Below are 23119 nucleotides of genomic sequence, written 5' to 3' on the forward strand. Positions count from 1 at the left end.
CAAGCACAACACATTTTTTTTTGGCTCCCTCACCCTTATGGAAAGCATGCACAGTTGTTGGGTGATGAGGTTAAGGTGCCTGTTTTCATCTTGACATGTCCTAAACCTTCTGAATTCATCTACATTTAGTATCTTCACTTGTTAGCTTCTAATACCTTTTTTTTTTTTTTTAGCTTCTAATACTGCTTTACAATCTGACTTATGCCCTTATCAATTGACAAGAACTGCATTTAGAAAAAAATCTCAAAGGATCCATTTAGTAACCAAGCTTAGAAATAATTTGCCCAGGGTCACACAGCTAGAGATACCAGACAGAGCTGTGCTTTGCAGCTAATGTTCTAGCCCTGAGCATATATCTGTGAGCTGGGATTTGAATCCATGCATTCTGAGCCAGTGTAACAACCATTTTAAAATGCTATGAATCCTGACAGTTTTATATTTTGCTAAGAGCAGAGCAAAGAGAGAGGGCTCAAATAGGTATATGTTGACCAACTTTTAATTGCAGGGAATGGAAGAAATCCGAAGACAGGTTGGGCAACACATTGAAGTGGATCCTGATTGGGAGGCTGCCATTGCTATACAGATGCAATTGAAGAATATTTTACTCATGTTCCAAGAGTGGTGTGCTTGTGATGTAAGTGAAATTTGTTAGTAGGATCAGTGCCTTTTTAAGTTCTTAGTAATTATTAATAGTATAGTTATATGTTACAGTTTCCTTGATGTAAAGTGTTTATTATTTGTAGTAGTTTTTTACATATTTGAATTTGTCTTTTTAAATTTAGGAGGAAACTGTATATACTTGAGTAGAAAATGTGCCCTATGGTAGTTTTGCTTATTTTGGGGAATAGCAGGGTTTAAATATGTGTATATATGTATTTATACACACGTTTATTCCCTGGAAAATGCATATATATGCATAATAATATAATTAGGACCATATTAGACTTTTAAATACTCCAAGAATGAAGAGGGGTAGATTATTCATTCAAGAGCTTTGTTATATGTGTTCGTTTCAAAAAATAGAGCTAATGTATTTCCTTAAGTAGCAATTTTAGACTATAACCGTCTTTATATAATCCCACCCTAGATTCCCTTTAAGAATGATGACCTCATTTATTTATTTTCTGAGAAAATTGCCATTATCTAAGTTAAATTCCCTCATCATCTCCGGTTTCTCTGTATCTGTTACCATAACCTATTCAGTGACTAAATTTTTCTGTGTCTTCACTATTGGTCTTTTCCTTTTTGTCTCTTTCTAAGTCTAATGCCTTTACCTAGGCTGTTGGTTCTAACTTATTATTACTTTTTCCTGGAGTTAGCTTCCTGAATTATCCGGACTTGTGTTTCCTACTCTTTTAGTCAACTGTCTGTAAACACACAGGACTCCCTTATTTTTAAAAACAATGATAATATAAGCCTCCTTTCTTGCGTTTGCACCCCTGTGAACTATAGTCTCTTCTGCTTCACCACCAGCAATTGATCACAGGTTCAGAGTGGCAGCCATACTCAACAGATGTGGTAGACTTTAGTCTAGCACTGTAGCTTTTTAGTACAATCACCACAGGAAATACTGTCCAGCAAGCACAGCACGTATTTTTTGGCTTCGCTCACTTTTATGGAGGGCATGCACAATTGTTAGATGATGAAGCAAAGGTGTGTGTTTTCATCTTGACTTCTTCCAAACCTTCTGAAGTCATCTACATTTAGTATCTTCACTTGTAGCTCCTAACACTTCTTTACAGTCTGGGTTCTGCCCTTAGCAATTGACAAGAACTGCATTTAGAAAAAAATCTCAGAGGATGCATTTGGTAACCAAATTCAGGGGTCTTTCCTTAGTTTCCATATTCCTTGAATTGTCTGCAGCATTGTATTTTCTTGAGTACTTTCATCTTCTTGAAACTTTCCGTCTGGTTTTCACAAACATGCATTATCCTAATACATTATCGATTATCTATTTTGGTCAATGATTGCCTTTTTTCTGGTGCCTTCTGCCTGCTAAATGAGACATTCCCCAATATTCTCTTCCCTTTCTTACAGAAATATGTTTTCACAAATATGTCTTCCTAATCGTTTGTGATTCTTTTCTTTGCCATCTTAGGGCAATTAGTTTGTCCCATTTACATGGTACTTAAAATTTTTTTACTTTGATGATATGAATGTATGTGTGTATATCTTACATTCTTTTCTCTTCTCTTGTATTTCTACCACTTAGTTAAAAGTTCATAGGGATGACTCTCCTAAGCTACAGTGTCACTTCTGTTTGTGGGCCAGACATTCTTGTTTAGATCTTACATGTGTGTACGTGTGTGTGTGTGTGAGACAAGGTCTTACTCTGTCACCCAGGCTGGAGTACAGTGGTGCTATCATGGCTCACTGCAGCCTTGACCTCCTAGGCTCATGTGATCCTCCCACCTTAGCCTCCGAAGTAGCTGGGACTGCAGGCACATGCCACCACACCTAGCTAATTTTTTTCTATTTTTTGCAGAGACAAGGTCTCTCTATGTTGCCCAGGCTAGTCTCAAACTCCTGACTTCAAGTGATTCTCTTTCTTTAGCCTCCCACAGTGCTAGAATTATAGGCATGAGCCACCACACCTGGCCTCAAACTCAGAATATTTTAAATGGACCTGTCATCATTTCCTTCTACTTCCAACTTGTATTTTCTCATTTTGATTATCCTTGTTTTATTAGTGACATTACTATTAAATTCATCCATGTAGGAAATCTCAGAGCCACTATATTCTGTATGTTCAATGTTAACAGGTGTTTTGAAGGGAAGAGTGTTCTGGGTTCATGTAAGATTCAGAAATGTTAGGTTAAACAAAAAGAGGGTTTTTTTTATTTTTTTTTTTTTTTTTTAAGCTACTGAATTTCTTTCTTTTCTTTTCTTTTCCTTCCTTCCTTCCTTCCTTCCTTCCTTCCTTCCTTCCTTCTTTTCTTTTCTTTTCTTTTCTTCTTTTCTTCTTTTCTTTTCTTTCTTTCGTTCTTCGTTCTTTCATTCTTTTTTTGATGGAGTCTTGCTCTGTCACCCAAGCTGGAGTGTGATGGCACGAACTTGGCTCACTGCAACCTCTGCCTTCTGGGTTCAAGCGATTCTCCTGCTTCAGCCTTCCGAGTAGCTGGGACTACAGGTGTGCGCCACCACGCCGGCTAATTTTTTTTGTATTTTTTAGTAGAGATGGGGTTTCACCTTATTGGCCAGGCTGATCTCAAACTCTTGACCTCGTGATCCGCGGGCCTCAGCCTCCCAAAATGCTAGGATTACAGGCGTGAGCCACCACGCCCAGCCACTAATGAATTTCTAAAACCCTTTAGTTAGTCAGTATGCTGATTTCTGAGAGGGACATTTCCAAATCATCTGTTTGACCATGGAGTTCCTTTTTCAAGATAAAAATAGAAACACTGTCTTAAAAGAATGGTCTTTAACTTCTCTCTTCCTGCTATAGTCACCCAGATTTTATTCTTCCTAATCCCAAATATATTTTATAATCCTAATCATTTTCTATGGGTTCATTCTTTTTTGTTGTGACGGCCCCATCCTAGTTCAGACCCTTAGCACTTTACTTCATAGTCATCTTCCTGTTGGTTTCTGTGTCTCCTAACTTTATCCTCTCCAATCGATCATCTTCAGTGACCCACATTTATTCTTCTTGAAGCAGTGTGTTGACTACATCATTACACTGCAGACTCCCTCAGTGTATTCACATGCCTGTGCCAAGGCGTATTTCCAGTTCAAATGCTTTGTTTCATCCATAAATTGTTTCATATATCTACTCTTTATTCTCCACTGCCTGAATAGGAGTTGTATTTCTCTTATTTTTGTCTTTATTTATTCTATGTCTCTGCTTAGAATGCCATCTTCTCCTTATCTTTCCTCATATTTAAATTCTGCATATTCTTTTAGGGCCCATCAGAAGCTGCTTTCAGAAATATGTCTTCCCAGTTCTTTGTGGTTCTTTTTTCCCCCCTCTTAGAGCAATTAGTTTGTACCATTTACATGGTACTTATTTTTTACTTTGATTATAAGTGCATATATGGGTATATCTTATGTTTCCTGCAAGTTTGCAGATCCTGTGGAGGTAGACTTAGTAATACATAGAACAATTTTCCACTCATATTTAGTAAATATTTATTGAATGATGCATGTTATGCTGGGCATGGTGGCTCACACCTGTAATGCTAGCACTTTGGGAGGTCAAGGTAGGCAAACCACTTGAGCCCCGGAGTTCAAAACCAGCCTGGGCAACATGCGGAGACCCTGCCTCTACAAAAAATACAAAAATTGGGCATAGTGGCACGTGCCTGTAGTCCCAGCTACTCAGGAGGCTAAGGTGGGAGAATCACCTCAGGTAACTGAGCCCAGGAGGTTGAGCAGTGAGCTGTGATTATGCCATTGTACTCTAGCCTGGGCCACAGGACAGGCTGTCTCAAAAGAAAAAAGGAGTGTTGAAGTAGACAACTTGTCAACTTTTTGTATTCTTATTTTCCTCTTAGGAAGAACTCTTACTTGTGGCTTATAAAGAATGTCACAAAGCTGTGATGAGGTGCAGTACCAGTTTCATATCTAGTAGCAAGACAGTAGTACAATTGTGTGGACATAGTTTGGAAACGAAGTCCTACAGAGTATCTGAGGATCTTGTAAGCATACATCTGCCACTCTCTAGGACCCTTGCTGGTGAGTGTTTGTTTTTTCTTTTTGCATATACCTATTAGCTTTGTTTCTAGATACTCATTTAGTAGAATCATTTCTATTTTTGTTCTGTGCTCAGTATGTTCAGACATGCTCAGGTCAGATACTACAGTTAAGGGCTGTCACTGCCCTTCAAGGAGCTGCCACTAGAACACCTGTTTAAAGATGCTTATTTACCTGGGCTTTGTTTTATCTGGGTTGACTTATGGATCCTTATAGTGTGTACTTACGGACTAACGTGGTAATTCATCTCCCACCTAAATTTAAATATAATGAAATCTGGGCCGGGCGCGGTGGCTCAAGCCTGTAATCCCAGCACTTTGGGAGGCCGAGGCGGGTGGATCACGAGGTCAGGAGATCGAGACTATCCTGGCTAACATGGTGAAACCCCGTCTCTACTAAAAATACAAAAAAACTAGCCGGGCGTGGTGGCGGGCGCCTGTAGTCTCAGCTACTTGGGAGGCTGAGGCGGGAGAATGGCGTGAACCCGGGAGGCGGAGCTTGCAGTGAGCCGAGATCACGCCACTGCACTCCAGCCTGGGAGCACAGCGAGACTCCGTCTCAAAAAAAAAATAAAAAATAAAAAAATAAAATAAAATCTGGTTGCTGGTTTCTAAACCTCCTCTCTGACCAATTTCATTAGTGTGTTATCTCTATCATTCTTTATCATTAAAAGGAAGAAATCATAGATTCTCCTTAATCATTTGCATTTCCATGTAAATTGGCCATTCGTCAGGGTTTTTAAAAAATACCTTTACTGAAGTGTATATATTTATATTCTCAATGATAAGAAAATGTACATGACATAAAGCTTATCATTTTAGCCATTTTTAAGTGTACAGTTCAGTGGCACTAAGTATATTCACATTTTCTACAACGACCACCACCATCCTTCTCCAAAAGCTTTTTATCTTCTAAGAATGAAACTGCCAAAACTGAAATAGAATAATATTATTATTATTAAGCAATACTTACCCATTGACTACTCTAGGTACCTATTATAAGTTGACTTATACAGTATTTGTCCTTTTGTGACTGGCTTATTTCACCTAGCATAGTGTCCTCAGGTTTATGTCGCAATACATGTCAGAATTCCTTTTTTTTTAAAGGCTGAATAATATTTCATTGTATGGATATACCACATTTTGTTCATCCAGTTATCCATTGATGGACACTTGGGTTACTTCTACCTTTTGGCTGTTGTGAATAGTGCTGTTGTGAACATGGATGTAGAAGTATCTGTTCAAGTCTTTGCTTTCAGTATTTTGGGTATATACCCAAATGTGGAATTGCTGGATCATTTGGTAATTCTATGTTTAGTTTTTTGAGGAACCATCATATTGTTTTCCTTAGTGGCTGTACCATTTTACGTTCCCACCAGCATGCACTAGGATTCCAGTTTCTCTACATCCTTTCAACACTTGCTATTTTTCCTTTTTTTCCCCCTAGATAATAACCATTCTAATGGATATGAAGTGATTTTGTGTGATTTTGATTTGCATGTCCCTAGTGATTAGTGATTTTGTGATTTTGATCAGCTTTTCACATGTTTGTTGGCCATTTGTATATCTTCTTTGGAGAACTGTCTATTCAGGTGCTCTGCGCATTTGTAAATTGGGTTTAATTTTGCTGTTCAGTTGGAGTTACTTATATAATTCTAGATATTAACTGTTTATCAGATATGTGATTTACAAATATTTTCTCCCATTCTGTGGGTTGCCTTTTTACCCTGTTGATGGTCTGGTTTGATACACAGGAGTTTTTGTTGTAGTCCAGTTTATCTATTTTTTTCTTTTGTTGCCTGTGCTTTTGGTGTCATATCCAAAAAACTCATTGTCAAATCTAATGTTATGAAGCCTTTCCCTATGTTTTCTTCTATGAGTTTTATTTTTTGGTTTTAGCACCTATATTTAAACCTGTGTTTAAGGTCTTTGATCCATTTTGAGTTAATGCTTGTATATGGCATAATTGACGTCATGTGATTTTATATTGCTTCTATTTTTATTAAAAAATACTTAGGTTAATTTTCGTTTCTTTTGATACATGGCTGAAAGCAGAATAAAGATATCTTGAGAGACTGTTATTTTTGTATAAGGTATGAGCACACCTTGCACAGTATAGGATTTTAAATATGTTAGTAACTCTGTGTTTCAAAATTAGAGATCAGTAGTCTGCATTCTAGAGTGTCACTTCTAAACTCAGTAAACATACGTTTAAATCACACAAATTTCTTCTTTTTTTTTTTTTTTTTTTCTCAAGACGGAGTCTCACTCTGTCACCCAGGCTGAAGTGCAGTGGCATGATCTCGGCTCACTGCAGCCTCCGCCTCACAGGTTCAAGTGAATCTTCTGCCTCAGCCTCCCAAGTAGCTAGGATTACAGACCCAGCTAATTTTTGTATTTTTGTACAGACGGGCTTTCAACCATGTGGGCCAGGCTGGTCTTGAACTCCTAACCTCAGGTGATCCACCCCCCTCAGCCTCCCAAAGTGCTGAGATTACAGGCATGAGCCACCGCGCCCAGCCAAATCAAATCGCACAAGTTTCTAAACTTGATGAGTTAACTGATTAACAAATTGGGTTTGTTTTCTCATCTTCTCTTTTTTTTTTTACCTTTAGGTCTTCATGTACGTTTAAGCAGGCTGGGTGCTGTTTCAAGACTACATGAATTTGTGTCTTTTGTAAGTGATTCTACTAAGTATTGATTTGCTTATGTTCTGTTTCCGAATACCTCTTGGGTGATGGATGAGAAGGAAAGTAATATTTGGAAACCCACCTGAATAATTCCCATTTAGCAATTTTGCATCTTCATATAGTACATTGTAATCTGAGTCACAGGGACTTAGAAGTCATCTAGATCAAGTTCTTCCATTTTACACATGAGAAAACTGAATAATATGTAGTGCCGTATCTTGGAGACACGTCCAGGCTCTGTGAGAAATGATAAAATTGACCTCACTCTATTTCAGGAGGACTTTCAAGTAGAGGTACTAGTGGAATATCCTTTACGTTGTCTGGTGTTGGTCGCCCAGGTTGTTGCTGAGATGTGGCGAAGAAATGGACTGTCTCTTATTAGTCAGGTACAGCAAAGCCTATTATTCATGTTTATGAATGTGTTCATTTTCTAATTTTTTTCTCTTATATAATTTTACCCTATGTTCCTAGATTTTACTAAGTGTTTGCTACTATTCTCTTGTATATACTCTTAGAAACGAATGTTCTAAGAACTATATAGACATTTCTCCTATCCTGTTTACTGTGTATTCCATCTGAATTATAAACTAGGATGCTTGTGTGATAAATTAGGTGAGAGCCAGTAGTAACACCAGAGGCCTCCCCATTAACATAGTTCTTTTCTGAGAATTACCTTACTTAGAGGCCTTTAGTCTTCCCACCATCTGTCTTAATTGAAGGCCACCTTGTAATTTTTTCTTCTATTTTGGAGTAAATATGGAGTAGTGCTTTTCTTTTTCTTTCTTTCTTTCTTTTTTTTTTTTTGAGATAGAATCTCACTCTGTTGCCCAGGCTATGGAGTGCAGTGGTGTGATCTCGGCTCACTACAACTTCTGCCTCCGGGGTTCAAGTGATTTTCGTGCCTCAGCCTCCCAAATAGCTGGGACTACACGCGTGCACCACAATGCCTGGCTAGTTTTGTGTTTTTAGTAGAGATGGGGCTTCACCATGTTGGCCAGGCTGGTCTTGAACACCTGACCTCAGGTGATCCACTCATCTCAACCTCCCAAAGTGCTGGGATTACAGGCATGAGCCACTGCACCCGGCCTTGCATTTCTTAAAAGGTGGAGAGATAGGTCTTGTTATCACTTGGAAGAAAAATGGTATTTTACATTTACCTATGTAACCTGCACATCTTGCATGTGTATCCTGGAACTTAAAATTAAATTACAAAAAAAAAAAAGAAAAGAAAAATGGTATTATGATTGAGTGTAGAAATTGGTTTATTTTTATTGAAGTAGGTATTTTAAACTTAGGGAAAATAAATTCCCTTGTTATACGTGAGAGTAATAACTAATATAGAACATTTTTAACTCTGAAGTGATTTCGTGCCATATTTCTTCACTTCATCCTCACAAGTCCTTTTAAATGATTCATAGATTTGCAACTTATTTTTTGCCACTAAGGATTTTTTAGGGATTTCTAGCTTAGAGAAAGTTTAAAGGATAGGTTTTCTTGAGAATTTTGCTTGAAATAAAATAATTCTTTTAGCATTTATTCTACCTATTACTTTATAGGTGTTTTATTACCAAGACGTTAAGTGCAGAGAAGAAATGTATGATAAAGATATCATCATGCTTCAGGTACCTATTTAAATTGTTTCTGATATTTGTGTCTTCATCTTCCTTCTTGAATTCTTTCTAATAAGAGAAGATAATCTAATAATTTTTAACTTAAAACACTCTCACTGTTAAACTGAATATGACACATAGAAATAGAAGGGACTACTACATTATCTTCTGCAAACTTACTTTATAATTTTTGACAGTCCTACATAAGACAAAATGTTTCTCCATATAATACACAAGAAATGTGATGCTGTATTTCTTTCACAGATTGGTGCATCTTTAATGGATCCCAATAAGTTCTTGTTATTGGTACTTCAGAGGTATGAACTTGCCGAGGCTTTTAACAAGACGCTATCTACAAAAGACCAGGTACACAACCTGTAAATTCTGTGAATTAATTTTAAAGGACATATTGTTGCTATTTTAGTCATATTTTATTTCAGTCGTATTTAGCCATATTTTAAGTTATTTCTTAACCATACCTCCCGAAATGACATGTATACATATGGCAGACATATATATACACAGATATAATATTTTTAATCTAGAAAAATTAGAATATGTAGATTAACAAAAAATCACATGAAAAACACTGCTTCCTAGAAATGATCACTTTTAAAGTTTGTGTCTTGCTTGTTTTTAAAGCAAAAATTGTATCATTCTGTCTGTGCTGTTTTGTAATCTGCTTCCTATGCTTAACAACATATTGTGCAGTTTTTTCTTCTTGTCATGAAATAAATATACAATTATATCAATTTTGGTAACTATATAGGATTGCACTATATGATGCATTATACTTTGAAGTCTATTACTGAAGAGGTCTTCCTAGTTGGTTGGTCTTATAAACATTTGTAGCTCAGTATTTAAATACTTCTCTGTTTTGTTAAGACACATTTTTAGAAGTGGATTTGGTAGATAAAATGACATGTTTTTCTTTCTTTTTTTTTTTTTTTGAGATGGAGTTTTGTTCTTGTTGCCCAGGCTGGAGTGCAATGGCGCGATCTTGGCTCACCACAACCTCTGCCCCCGCCGGGTTCAAGCGATTCTCTTGCCTCAGCCTCCCAAATACCTGGGATTACAGGCATGCACCACCATGCCCGGCTAATTTTGTATTTTTAGTAGAGATAGGTTTCTCCATGTTGGCCAGGCTGGTCTCGAACTTCTGACCTCGGGTGATCCGCCCGCCTTGGCCTCTCAAAGTGCTGGGATTACAGGTGTGAGCCATTGTGCCTGGCCAACAACATGTTTTTCTTAAGGCTCTTAATACATGTTGTCAAATTGCTCTCAGAAAGAAGTCCTATTTAAGCCTATTTATGTACATCTATAATGACATTGGTATTTTTTATCTTTGTTGTCTCAGAGGTAATATACAAATTTTATTTTATTTATTTATTATTTGTTTTTGAGACAGAGTCTCACTCTGTCACCCAGGCTGGAGTGCAGTGGCTCAATCTTGTCTCAAAGCAACCTTTGCCTCCCATTCTAGTGATTTTCTTGCCTCAGCTTCCTCCTGAGTAGCTGGGCCTACAGGGATGAGCAACCATGCCCAGCTAATTTTTTCTTTTTTTTTTTTTTTGTGATGGAGTCTTGCTCTGTCATCCAGGCTGGAGTGCAGTGGCACAATCGGCTCACTGCAACCTCTGCCTCCTGGGTTCAAGCCATTCTCCTGCCTCAGCCTCCCCAGTCGCTGGGATTACAGGCATGTACCACCATGCCCAGCTAATGTTTGTATTTTAGTAGAGATGGGATTTCACCATGTTGGCCAGGCTGGTCTTGAACTCCTGACCTCGTGATCCACCTGCCTCAGCCTTCCAAAGTGCTGGGATTACAGGTGTGAGCCACTGCATCTGGCCAATTTTTTGTATTTTTAGTGGAGTTAAGGTTTCACCATGTTGACCAGGCTGGTCTCAAACTCCTGAGCTCAAGTGATCTGCTTGCCCTGGCCTCTCAAATTGCTGGGATTATAGGCGTGAGCCACCGTGCCTGGCCGCATCTTTATTGTTTGAACATTTGAAGTACCAACCTATAAAGTAGCCCTTAACTACTTTGAATTCATGAAATCACATTATTTTATTCTTTCAAATTAGAAGTTACTCCTGCTAGTAAAATTTCTTTGGAAAAATAATAAATAAATATATAATTTTTTTTTTTTGAGACGGAGTCTCACTCTGTCGCCCAGGCTGGAGTGCAGTGGCTCGATCTTGGCTCACTACAACCTCCACCTCCTGGGTTCAAGTGATTCTCCTGCCTCAGCCTCCTGAGTAGCTGGGATTAGAGGCGTGTGCCACCACGCCCAGCTAATTTTTCTATTTTCAGTAGAGACAAGGTTTCACGATGTTGGTCAGGCTGGTCTCAAAGTCCTGACCTTGTGATCCATATTCCTTGGCCTCCCAAAGTGCTGGGAATACAGGCGTGCACCACCACACCTGGCTATACAATTCTATACAATTCATATACAATTTCTAAATCAAATTCAAGAATTAAAGAACTCTAGGAGAGCCGAGAGCAGTGGCACATGCCACTGCACCTGGCCAAAAAAATTTTTTAAATGAAAAAAATAGAAGTTACTTGCAAAGGGCTAACATGAATAGGATATAAAATGCAGAGCTAATTTTTAGTTGTTTTATACTTAGTGAAAATCAGTATCTGATTTAATAGTGTTTAAATGAGGGATGTGTTAGAGAAGGATACTCTCACCATATAACTGTTGGGAGTCTATTTGAGGGCACTTTCTCACTAACCGAGGTAAGAAGGCAGCAAATAATAGAGGAAGAGCCGAAGATTAGCATTAGTGTGCTGATTTATAACTATGTGGGCGATAATGATAATGAAAACGATGACAGTATTTGGCAATTATATGCCAGGTATTGTTGAATTTGATGTCAAAAAAGGGAATGATTGTAACTATTTGTGCTGTGCACACACACACACAGAAATACTAGACTGGATAAAAAAATACTAGACTGGATGGACCATGAGTCTCATCCAGAAATGCATGTTTTATGGAGGTTTTTGGTTCTTGCATAACTAATTTACTGTTTTTCGATTCTATAGGATTTGATTAAACAATATAATACACTAATAGAAGAAATGCTTCAGGTCCTCATCTATATTGTGGGTAAGATTAAAACACAATGTTTTGAAATAGAACATGGGTTACTTTTTAGAGAGACCATTTATATGAACTATAATTGATCATTTTACTCCTTATTCAAATACTGCACTTAGAAAATCACCTTTGCACAAGTACAGATTTTACATTTTTATTTTTCAGTACCTGATTTGTAAATGTTTTGACTAATTTGGAGGTCATTTAGTGCTAAAATTTTTATATATATTATAGGTCTAAGTAAAATATATTTTCATTGTGTCATTCTGTTTAATAATTTTGTGCAAATATTGGTCATACTTAGCTTTGTTAAGGTTACTTAGAGAAAAGAAAAAGAGTGTTCCTTGCCAGAAATAATGTCTATCAAGTTATGACATCGACCCATAGAAATGTGTCTTATAATTCAGTTGAGATTAATATAAATATTCGGTGCAGAAACACTACATTCTAACCTATTAAGTACAAATATATGCTATGTCATAGTCTGTGTTGATTTTACCAGCTGGTACATTCATTGCAATCATTTTGTTCTCTTTTTTTTGTTTTTTTTGAGACAGTCTCGCTCTGTTGCCCAGGCTGGAGTGCAGTGGTGCGATCTCAACTCACTGCAGCCTCCGCCTCCTGGATTCAAGCGATTCTTCTGCCTCGGCATCCTGGGTAGCTGGGACCACAGGCATGCGCCACCATGCCTGGCCAATTTTTGTACTTTTTTTTTTTTTTTTCCAGTAGAGACAAGGTTTCACCATATTGGCCAGGCTGGTCTTGAACTCCTGACCTCATGATCCACCTTCCTTGGCCTCCTAAAGTGCTGGGATTACAGGCATGAGCCACTGCGCCCGGCTATCATCTTGTTCTTGACTTCTTATTCTGGCTTTTGTTATTTACTTTACTGCACCAAACGCTGTTTGGTTTGAATCGTTCTTTAGCTGGGGATTCTAGCTGTTACATAAGTCTGTAAACATGGGTTCAGTTTTACTTACTGTTTGTCAGAGAGCTAGTTGCTAGACTAGCTACATGTTTCAGCAGAAAGGGTAGTAAGCCTTTATTGCTGAGTGAGACTTAAACCTTCCAGGCTACTAACTCTTCCTGTCCAGAATATGCCAGTTAGAAGCAGATGGGAAAAAATGGGCAAATTAAGAATGTGTAAAAGATTTTAAAATTGATTATATACTTTTTCAAATTATGAAAACTCAAGGGAAAGTTTTATATTTGTCCTTAGAGTACTATATGAAGAATTTCTTTTTTTTTTTTTTTTGAGACGGAGTCTCGCTGTGCTCCCAGGCTGGAGTGCAGTGGCGTGATCTCGGCTCACTGCAAGCTCCGCCTCCCGGGTTCACGCCATTCTCCCGCCTCAGCCTCCCAAGTAGCTGAGACTACAGGCGCCCACCACCACGCCCGGCTAGTTTTTTTGTATTTTTAGTAGAGACGGGGTTTCACCATGTTAGCCAGGATAGTCTCGATCTCCTGACCTCGTGATCCACCTGCCTCGGCCTCCCAAAGTGCTGGGATTACAGGCTTGAGCCACCGTGCCCGGCCTATATGAAGAATTTCTAATATTGTAGTATAATTTTGCTGTTTTATTTTTACTGTTTTTTTATTCCTACTGTTATTTTACTATTATTGTGTTTGCCCAAATTTATTGTTTTTTTTCTTGTGATTTGATTTTTAGTTAATACTTGCTCTGTTCCTGAGTGTAAGTTTGTTACTTTAAGGAGTCAACAGTTTTGTTTAAAAAATTATATTTCTGATCTATAGTGGAAAATCATTAAGAAACAGAAAAATATTTGGATTTAAAATCAGGAGCTCTAGTCTTGGCCTTGCTACCAGCTTTCAAGAGCATGCAGTTGCATTCTTTGGGCCTCAGATTCCTGATTTGTAAAATGTAGAGGTAACCTACATGATCTCTAAGGTATCTTCTAGCACTAAAATTCTAGGGGATACTGTTTTTGGTGAAAAGTTATGAAAATTACAAAATACTTTACAAATGTAAAGAGGAATGAATGTGTTGGAAACGAATTCACTTGACAAAAAGTCTTTCTTTGGCAAATTTGTAGAATTCATCAAATCTCTTAGGCAAGGGGTTTCTTTGTAACCCTATTGTAGATATCATAGGACTTCGTACAGATACTGTAGTGTTGAAAATCAGTGGTGACATAAGGCCAGATATGGTAAGCTTTCTTAAGGCAATGGGAATTAGATGCTGTTGACACCAGTGGAGTTCTCATACTTATTTTAGCTATTTTCTCTCTTCATTTGGCAGTTTATTGTGATGCAAAATGGAAATCTGACCTTGTGGGCATTTTCACAACACCAGTCATTCTTAATACGTATTACTGTTTTGTCATGTAACACATAAAGACATTTTAAAGTATTTTGTTTTTCAGTTTTCACTTTGTTCTTTGTTAAATAACAGGTAGAGACAAAATTGAGAAAGATCTTGAAAGAAAAGCTATTCAGTGATGGCCACTGCTCATTCAGATGCCATCAGCCATGTATTCTGGGTTAGAAACACATGCTAATTTATTTGAGGGGCCTTGTTTATAATGTGTGAGTATGTGTATGTGTATGTATATGTATGTGTGTTTGTGTGTATGTGTCTAAGTAAGCTAAGACAAGGCCTGGATTCTCCTTCAGGTCACAGTTTTCTGCCTCTGTCTTTCAACATAGATTCTTGTTCAGATGCGAGAACACATTCAAATAACTCTTGTCCCTCTCTCACAGACTTAATTTAATGCAATGTTCTGTGTGTAGTGCTTCTGATGGGGAGAAATTTAAATAGAAAACAATTATTCTACTTTTTTTTGTTTTAAATTGTTTGAACTAGGTGAGCGTTATGTACCTGGAGTGGGAAATGTGACCAAAGAAGAGGTCACAATGAGAGAAATTATTCACTTGCTTTGCATTGAACCTATGCCACACAGTGCCATTGCCAAAAATTTACCTGAGAATGTAAGTCTGATTTTGGTTTTATCTCTATTTACCTCAAGATGGGGTAGATTTTTCTTTTTCTTTAATTGGAAACTACTTCAAAATTTTAGGCAAAAAGTCCTATATTGTTACCTTATAGGTGTAAACCAATCACCTTCATCCTTTAGTGGTATAAATTTTAATTCTGGGAGAAACTCCTTTACTTTTTGTTTACTTTAAAATAAAGATTACTCTAGAGGAAAAAAGGGAACTTCCTGAGATACTGAAACTGGGTGGTGTGTTAATCTGGGTCTTCTGAGAAGCAGATCTTGTGACAAAACATTAAGATTTTTATTAAAGACAATGGTGAGGGATCTGGGAACGAAAAGGGGAGCCATCAGATTCTGATGCAAATCTGATTCCCAGTGAAATAAAGAGGGAAGGAAAGTTAAATAGAAGCATCCCAGACTGCTGGGCTTCAATGGACTTTCCATCTGTGCCTTCCCATGTCTCCCAGAATGAGCCTGCATGAGTACCTCTGCCTTGCTCATTGTCTGGGAATGACTGGTGAGAAGCTTGGCCTTGGTTTCACCAGAGCACAGCAGTTGAGGCACGTAGTCATTTACTTCCTGTAATTAGATGTCTGCAAGGTGCATTCACATGACCATGACCGCCACAGATGGTATTTGTATTTTTGTATATACAGATACTGTGGTAATAGTCCTACAGATTATGAGTCTGGTATTTTTCCCTCCGAGATTTGAATATGAATTAGAAAAATGATTCTTAAAAAATAATTATACTTATCTGTGCTGTCAAGACTTTCCAAAGAGGTAGAATAGGGATATATGTATATGTGTGTGTGTGTGTGTATGTGCGTATATATATATGTGTGTGTGTGTGTATATATACACACTATATATACATTTTTTTTTTCCTTGAGACGAAGTCTTGCTCTGTCACCCAGGCTGGAGTGCAGTGGCACAATCTTGGCTCACTGCAACCTCCATCTCCCGGGTTCAAGCGATCCTCTTGCCTCAGCCTCCCGAGTAGCTGGGATTACAGGTGCGTGCCACCACACCTGGCTAATTTTTGTATTTTTAGTAGAGATGGGATTTCACCATATTGGCCAGGCTGGTCTGGAACTCCTGACCTCAAGTGATCCACCCGCCTTGGCCTCCCAAAGTGCTGGAATTACAGGTGTGAGCCACCACGTCCGGCCAAGGAATGAATATGAAAAGAGATATATATTTATATATTTAGACGGCGTCTCTATCTGTTGCCCAGGCTGGAGTGCAGTGCTGCCATCTTGGCTAACCGTAACCTTCGCCTCCTGTGTTCAAGTGATTCTCCTGCCTCAGCCTCCCGAGTAGCTAGGACTACAGGCGTGCATCACCAAGCCCGGTTAATTTTTGTATTTTTAGTAGAGACGGGGTTTCACTATGTTGGCCAGGCTGGCCTTGAACTCCTGACCTCGTGATCTACCCGTCTCGGCCTCCCAAAGTGCTGGGATTAATGGTGTGAGCCACTGCACCTGGCCAAGTATATATATTTTTAAAGAAGGTTACATTTCTTATCTTTACAAGACTGCAGGAATCTGAGCTTACTGTAGTAGTTTGACTAGGTCCTTATCTTAATTTTAAATAACTTTGTAAAAAAATAGTGTTCCCTGTTTAAGGAAAAGATCAGGTCAATCAGAAAAAAACTTACTATATTTGCAGAGGGTAGATTAGGACATCTAGACATGTGTATTGCTATAGATTACTAGTTGGAGCTCATTAATTTTGTTACCTTGGTTTTAGGGATTAGTATAGCATAGGCATGTACATAAATGATGGGGGTGATGAATATACTACATAAAGAAGAGCTTCTTTTCTTTGAAGTATTGGTAATACTGTGTGTGTATGCCATAGATGTATGTGTGTACTTATACACACATATGAAGGCAAACTTAGATAACCTTTCTTAAACAGTTTATACATACATCTTATCTCTTAGGAAGTTGGTCTCCCAAAACATAGATAATTGGTTTTAGACCTAATTTTTTAATAGTGGAAATTGAACTTTTTAAAATTATTTACAAAGTACTTCAGAGATGCAGTTGAAAATGTATTTCACTTCACAATGAAGTGGAAGTCATTATATGAAGGTAAAAATGACAAAAATATTGTTTCAACAGGAAAATAATGAAACTGGCTTAGAGAATGTCATAAACAAAGTGGCCACATTTAAGTAAGTGCTTAATATTTATGTTTATTCTAAAAGGTAGATTGATCTTTGTTCTTGTACTTTGGATACTTTGTAGAAGCTCTGAAGTTCTTAACCTGAACTCCCAAGAATAAGAGTGGAATACAGATTAGAAAGGGTGACAGTGAGGGGCTCACAGTAGACACTTAGCACCTGTTTGTTGAAAAAATGAGTGTTTTTGACAAGTGAATAAGAAATACTCATTTATGATATTAGATGATTTATTTAGATAGTAAGTAAATGAACTTTTCTGATACTCTCTTTCCCGTTAATCTGAACCCATGATTTCATTTATTCTATAAAATTTTATATGCTAATTTTGGATTTTTCTCTAGTAGAATTAAAACTATTTTATAATATTTTCATTTGAGTATATAAAATGGAAATAAAAATTTGATTGTATTAGTCTTTGAAATTTGAAAAATCAATACTGATAGTGAATTTCTACCTGTTGCAGTATTGTGTTTACAGATACATTACTAGTTTCAAATAACTTTTAAAATAGGGTATAGCTTTTCTTATGATCTAGTAATGTTCATTGAAATATTCGACTTAGAGATTGGATAGAAACCAAAAGCTATTTAATGTTTAGAACAAATATGGAGTACTCCTTTTGACTTTAATGATCTTCCTTGTAGTACTATATAAAGGATTCAGTACTATATTTTCATTTGCAAATTACTAAGGTTATGATGTCTCCCTACTGTTTTAGATATGACCTTAGACAGTGAAGTGCCTAAGGTCAATGAAATGTTCTTTAGTTGAACAGACAACCTTTAGGCATCAGAGACTCTTAAATCTCTAAGACGGTTTAGAGATAGGGCATGGTATCAGTTCTAGATAGTATAAAACAAACTTCTCCAGATTTGTTTGAATTTCACTATTATAAAACACAACTGTTATTAGGCTTCGTGTTCACAATGTAGGTTTTTAGTTTTATTATTGGAATGGAATTTTTCATAAGCTAAATGAGACATAATTTTTTTCTGTATATTTGACTTCTAGATTAATTTTTAGGTTTTTATTTTGTCTGTATTTTATGCTTCAAGAACACTGCAGTTCATCTTTTATTTTCCATCTATTTAGGAAACCAGGTGTATCAGGCCATGGAGTTTATGAACTAAAAGATGAATCATTGAAAGACTTCAATATGTACTTCTATCATTACTCCAAAACCCAGCATAGCAAGGTAGAAAAAAGTATCCTTTTCAGTAAATAAACCTAAATTGCTTTATGCTTTCTAACTCCACAGAAAATTTTCTTCTTTTTCTATAGTTTCATGCTGGTTCTTATTAATAGAGGGCATTATGTCACCCAATAATTAAAATTGAATCAATAATGTTATTTAGTATACAGGCAATATTCAGATTTTCCTGATTATACTACATATGTCCTTAATAGCTGTCTTGGGAAGAGGATTCAATCAAGCATCATGGACTTCATCATCCCACCCTCATTTGATTGTCATGTTTCTTTAGTCTTTTTTTTTTTTTTTTGAAACGGAGCCTCACTCTGTTGTCCAGGCTGGAATGTAGTTGCACGATCTCAGCTCACTGCAGCCTCCACCTCCTAGGTTCAAGTGATTCTCCTGCCGCAGCCTCCTGAGTAGCTGGGACTACAGGCACATGCCACCATGCTTGGCTAATTTTTGTATTTTTAGTAGAGACGGGGTTTCACCATGTTGTCCAGGCTAGTCTCAAACTCGTGACCTCAAATGATCCACCCACCTTGGCCTACCAACATCCTGGGATTACAGGCATGAGCCACCTCGCCCAGCCAATAGTCTCCTTTAATTTAGAAGATAATTCTTTTGCATCTTTTTCTTTCATAACATCAGCATTTCTATAGAGTACCAAATAGATTCAACTTAAACAGTTTTTGGCAAGAATGCTATGTAAGTGATATATTACATCTCATTATTTGGCACATACGTCCTTTTGTCCTATGAAGGATCATGTTAAGTTTGATCACTTAGTTAAGGTAATGTCTGGCTTTGTCCTTATAAAGTAAATACTTTACAGCCCATAGCACAGTACCCCGTACATAATAGGTACTGAGTAAATATTTTCAGTAGAAAATAATGAAGACTAAGTTTTTGACCAGGGATATTCCTCATCTATTTTGCTTTAGTTTTCTCTAGAACACCATTTTGTTTCTAGGACAAAGAGGCATTTTGAATACATGCTTCAGTATATAAAATATTTTAATAGGTGGTTAGGTCTTTCCTGACTGCTTTAAAGTATTTCATTTGTTTCATGCTTGCAAAGCAGTATATTTAATGACAGATTTTTTTTATAGGCTGAACATATGCAAAAGAAAAGGCGAAAACAAGAAAACAAAGATGAAGGTAAAAAGTGAGATTCTGAATTGACTCATTTTGATTATTTTCTGTGGTTTTGTATCAGCAAAGCATATAGTTTTTTGTTTTTGTTGGTCTTTGAGAGTGGACAGCTCAAGGAAGTGCAAAGAGCTTTTTGCTTCTTATTCACATATTAAGATATGGTATATATCAGTAGTAACTGAATTTAAAATTGATAGCAAATGTAGTTCATTTTGGGTGACTGATATAGTACTTACATTACACTTAACATTGATATTTTCAGTGCTGGAAAGGTAGCAAAAAAGCATGTGTTGTTTTGCATGTAACCTATTATTTTTTGACATTTGCAATTTAGTATGTAGGATAACCCAAATAAAAATGTACCTGTTTGTCTCTTTCCCCCTCCATTCCCCACCTCCTATAGCATTACCACCACCACCACCTCCTGAATTCTGCCCTGCTTTCAGCAAAGTGATTAACCTTCTCAACTGTGATGTCATGATGTACATTCTCAGGACCGTATTTGAGCGGGCAATAGACACAGATTCTAACTTGTGGACTGAAGGAATGCTCCAAATGGTTTGTTTACCCAAAATATTTTCTCTACATCAAGTCCTAGAGTTCTTGGGGATCTGGAGAAGATCTCAGGTCTAACTTCAATTGGAACCACATCTAGAGCACTGGAAATGTAGGGGTCATTAAAAATAGCTTACAGACAGCACAAATTTTTAGTGATATGTTCTCGTGTTTTTAGCATCCTTACTCTTGGGAACCATTTCTGTTTAATAAAACCCATGGAAACAAAAACAGGCATACTTATGCTAATAAATTGACATGTTGTTATTGTGTCATGATTTTTAATTTTACTTGAATTATAAGGAGACAGTATAATAAAGATTTGAAGATAGGTCTAGACCTCAGTCTTGGGTTTCTCCACTTCCTATTTAAGGAGCAAATAATGATTTTCTCATTAGTAAAATGGATAAAAGTGTAATTATTCATAGAGGTAGGAGAATTAGCTAAAGTGAAAGCAGCTATTTTTCCTTGTTACTGTTAGAGATAAATACATGTTACTTAATTATGCCACGTCATGGTAGTTGTAACACTATGTTTATTTATACCTGCCTAACTAATCCTTTTTCTTTGAGTATTGTTGGTCTACAGGTTCTAAATGCTGTCATTACCCTATGTGTACCTCAATTTTTGTTATAACACTGATAAATACATTCTCTAGTAAATTTCAAACTGTAGAGATATGTTTGAAATCAAGTTAAAATTTCTCTCCCTGAGTCCCAGTATGCTATATACGACATAAGCATTGTTAAAGTTTTGTATATTCTGGAAATCATTGCACATTAGCGCATATAGATCTACTTATTCTTGATAGCTGCATAGTCCATCATATGGATATAATGTGTTTAAGTAGTCTCCTATTAATAGACATTCAGGTATTTCTAGGTCTTTGCTGTAACAAAGAATAATAAAAAGTACATTCTTATACAAATGTTTTTGCATACTTAAGGGAGTGTATTTGTCATACTAATTCCTAGTAGTTGGTATATGCCTTTACATTTTTGGTAGATGTTTTCAAATTGGCCTCCAAAAATGTTGTACCAGTTTACTTTCCCTTCACCAGTATGGTCAAAAGTGCTTACTTCCCAATACCTATGCCAGCTCTATATTTTACTAAACACCAAAATTTTTGCCACTGTAATAGGTGAAAAATAGGATGATCTTGTTTCAACTCATTTTTCTCTAAGTGAGGTTGAACATTTTTTTTTTTTTTTTTTTTTTTTTTTGAGATGGAGTTTCACTCTAGTCCCCCCAGGCTGGAGTAGGCTGGAGTGCAGTGACACAATCTTGGCTCACTGTAACTTCCGCCTCTGGGTTCAAGCTATTCTCCTGCCTCAGCCTCCCAAGCAACTGGGATTACAGGCGCCCATTACCATGCCCGGCTCATTTTGTATTTTTAGTAGAGACGAGGTTTCACCATGTTGACCAGGCTGGTCACGAACTCCTGACCTCAGGTGATCCACCTGCCCTGACCTCCCAAAGTGCTGGGATTACAAGCATGAGCCACCAGCGCCGGGCCAGGTTGAACATTTTTCTTATGTGTATTCATCATTTCTCTTTCTGTAAACTGTTTAATGTGAACTGCTGAAACCTTTGCGTGTTTTTTACATATCAGCCTTCTTATTTTTATACTTCTTCTTAAAATGGATTTACTTTGCTAGGCATGGTGGCCCATACCTGTAATTTGCAGCACTTTGGGAAGCTGAAGCAGGAGGATCACTTGAGCGCAGGAGTTTAAGACCAGCCTGGCCTACCTAGTGAGACGCTGTCTATTACCCCCTGGCCCCCGAAAAAAAATTAGTTGTGCATGGTGGTGTGCACCTCTAGTCCCCGGCCACTCAGGAGGCTGAGGCAGGAGGATCACTTGACCCGAAGAGCTTAAGGCTGCAGTAAGCTAGGATTGCCCCACTGCCCTCCTGCCTGGGTGACAGAGTGAGAGCCGTCTCTGAAAAAAATAAAAATTAAATTAAAAATATATTTACCTGAAGAAGCTCAATTTTAAAGATCTCTTATTTTCCTCCTTCAGGCTTTTCATATTCTGGCATTGGGTTTACTAGAAGAGAAGCAACAGCTTCAAAAAGCTCCTGAAGAAGAAGTAACATTTGACTTTTATCATAAGGCTTCAAGTATGTTTGAGTATCACTCTTCAACACATTTGTCATTGAAAGTTTAGATCTTAAGGAGTTTTAGTTTGTCAAACCTGAAAGTTTATATCTTACAGAGTTTTAATCTGTCAGTCCTTAAAACATAGGTAACCCTGAAATAATTTTTTTTTCCTAGCATTCTTAGTTTGTAACTAGTATTTTCAAGTATACGAATATATTTTTAAATCCTTTACTGTAGTCTTTACTACAATCTTTTTACTACGTGATCTCCCCACCTTTTTTTTTTTTGGTTGCATATATTGGTGATTTTTACTTTAATTCCTCATCTCAGTATTATCAAATATTTTCTGCTGTGTCAACCATAGCATTCATGTGACATGTCTTAATAAGATATTAATGTTTCTGAATTTTAAATGCTAGAAATCTGAATGATAATGTGTTCATTTTGATTGTATTCAACTTGGAAGAAAAGGATAGTTTTAAATTAGATTTCTAATAAATCCTACCTGATTAAGATAGTTTTTTCAAAGCACATTCCAGGCATGTTGATTATAAAAACAATAGGAGACAAATGTTTTCTGTTTACATGCTGTATTCTTTAGATCCCTGAAGACATCAAAAACCTATTCAGTTTATGGATATGACATCCCCCACTTCAATATTTTTGGCAATTTTGTTTCTCATTAAGCACTTTTGCTTAGATGTTGAGTAAAGCAGAGAAAAGACCAGAGACAGATATTTAGGGTAGCTTTCACTTAGCAGTGCCAGTAAAAGATGTAAGAGAGAGACTTAAACTCATTTTTAAATTTAATAGATCATATCATTATAACCCAGTACTTCATATAATTGCAGATTCGTCCATTGAAAAAT

General features: G+C 37.0%; 1 protein-coding gene across 5 annotated transcripts in view; it reads left to right on the forward strand.

The window, feature by feature from the left end:
• The window catches only part of UBR1 (ubiquitin protein ligase E3 component n-recognin 1), a 155681-nt gene that overhangs the window by 61248 nt on the left and 71314 nt on the right, over positions 1–23119 (forward strand). For all 5 annotated transcript variants that reach the window (XR_002523040.2, XR_002523041.2, XM_017960573.3 and 2 more), the window contains 13 exons: positions 506–634; positions 4494–4674; positions 7307–7368; positions 7657–7767; positions 8938–9003; positions 9256–9357; positions 12043–12106; positions 14922–15046; positions 17184–17236; positions 18338–18440; positions 19550–19598; positions 19996–20150; positions 22171–22270. Coding sequence is in view for 3 of the 5 variants with exons in the window: in XM_017960573.3 (XP_017816062.2) it covers positions 506–634; positions 4494–4674; positions 7307–7368; positions 7657–7767; positions 8938–9003; positions 9256–9357; positions 12043–12106; positions 14922–15046; positions 17184–17236; positions 18338–18440; positions 19550–19598; positions 19996–20150; positions 22171–22270 (1300 nt within the window). In the remaining 2 variants the exon portion in view is untranslated. The remainder of the gene's footprint in view (positions 1–505; positions 635–4493; positions 4675–7306; positions 7369–7656; positions 7768–8937; positions 9004–9255; positions 9358–12042; positions 12107–14921; positions 15047–17183; positions 17237–18337; positions 18441–19549; positions 19599–19995; positions 20151–22170; positions 22271–23119) is intronic.

The sequence above is a fragment of the Papio anubis genome, chromosome 7, assembly GCF_008728515.1.
Source record: "Papio anubis isolate 15944 chromosome 7, Panubis1.0, whole genome shotgun sequence".
Lineage (NCBI taxonomy): Eukaryota > Metazoa > Chordata > Mammalia > Primates > Cercopithecidae > Papio > Papio anubis.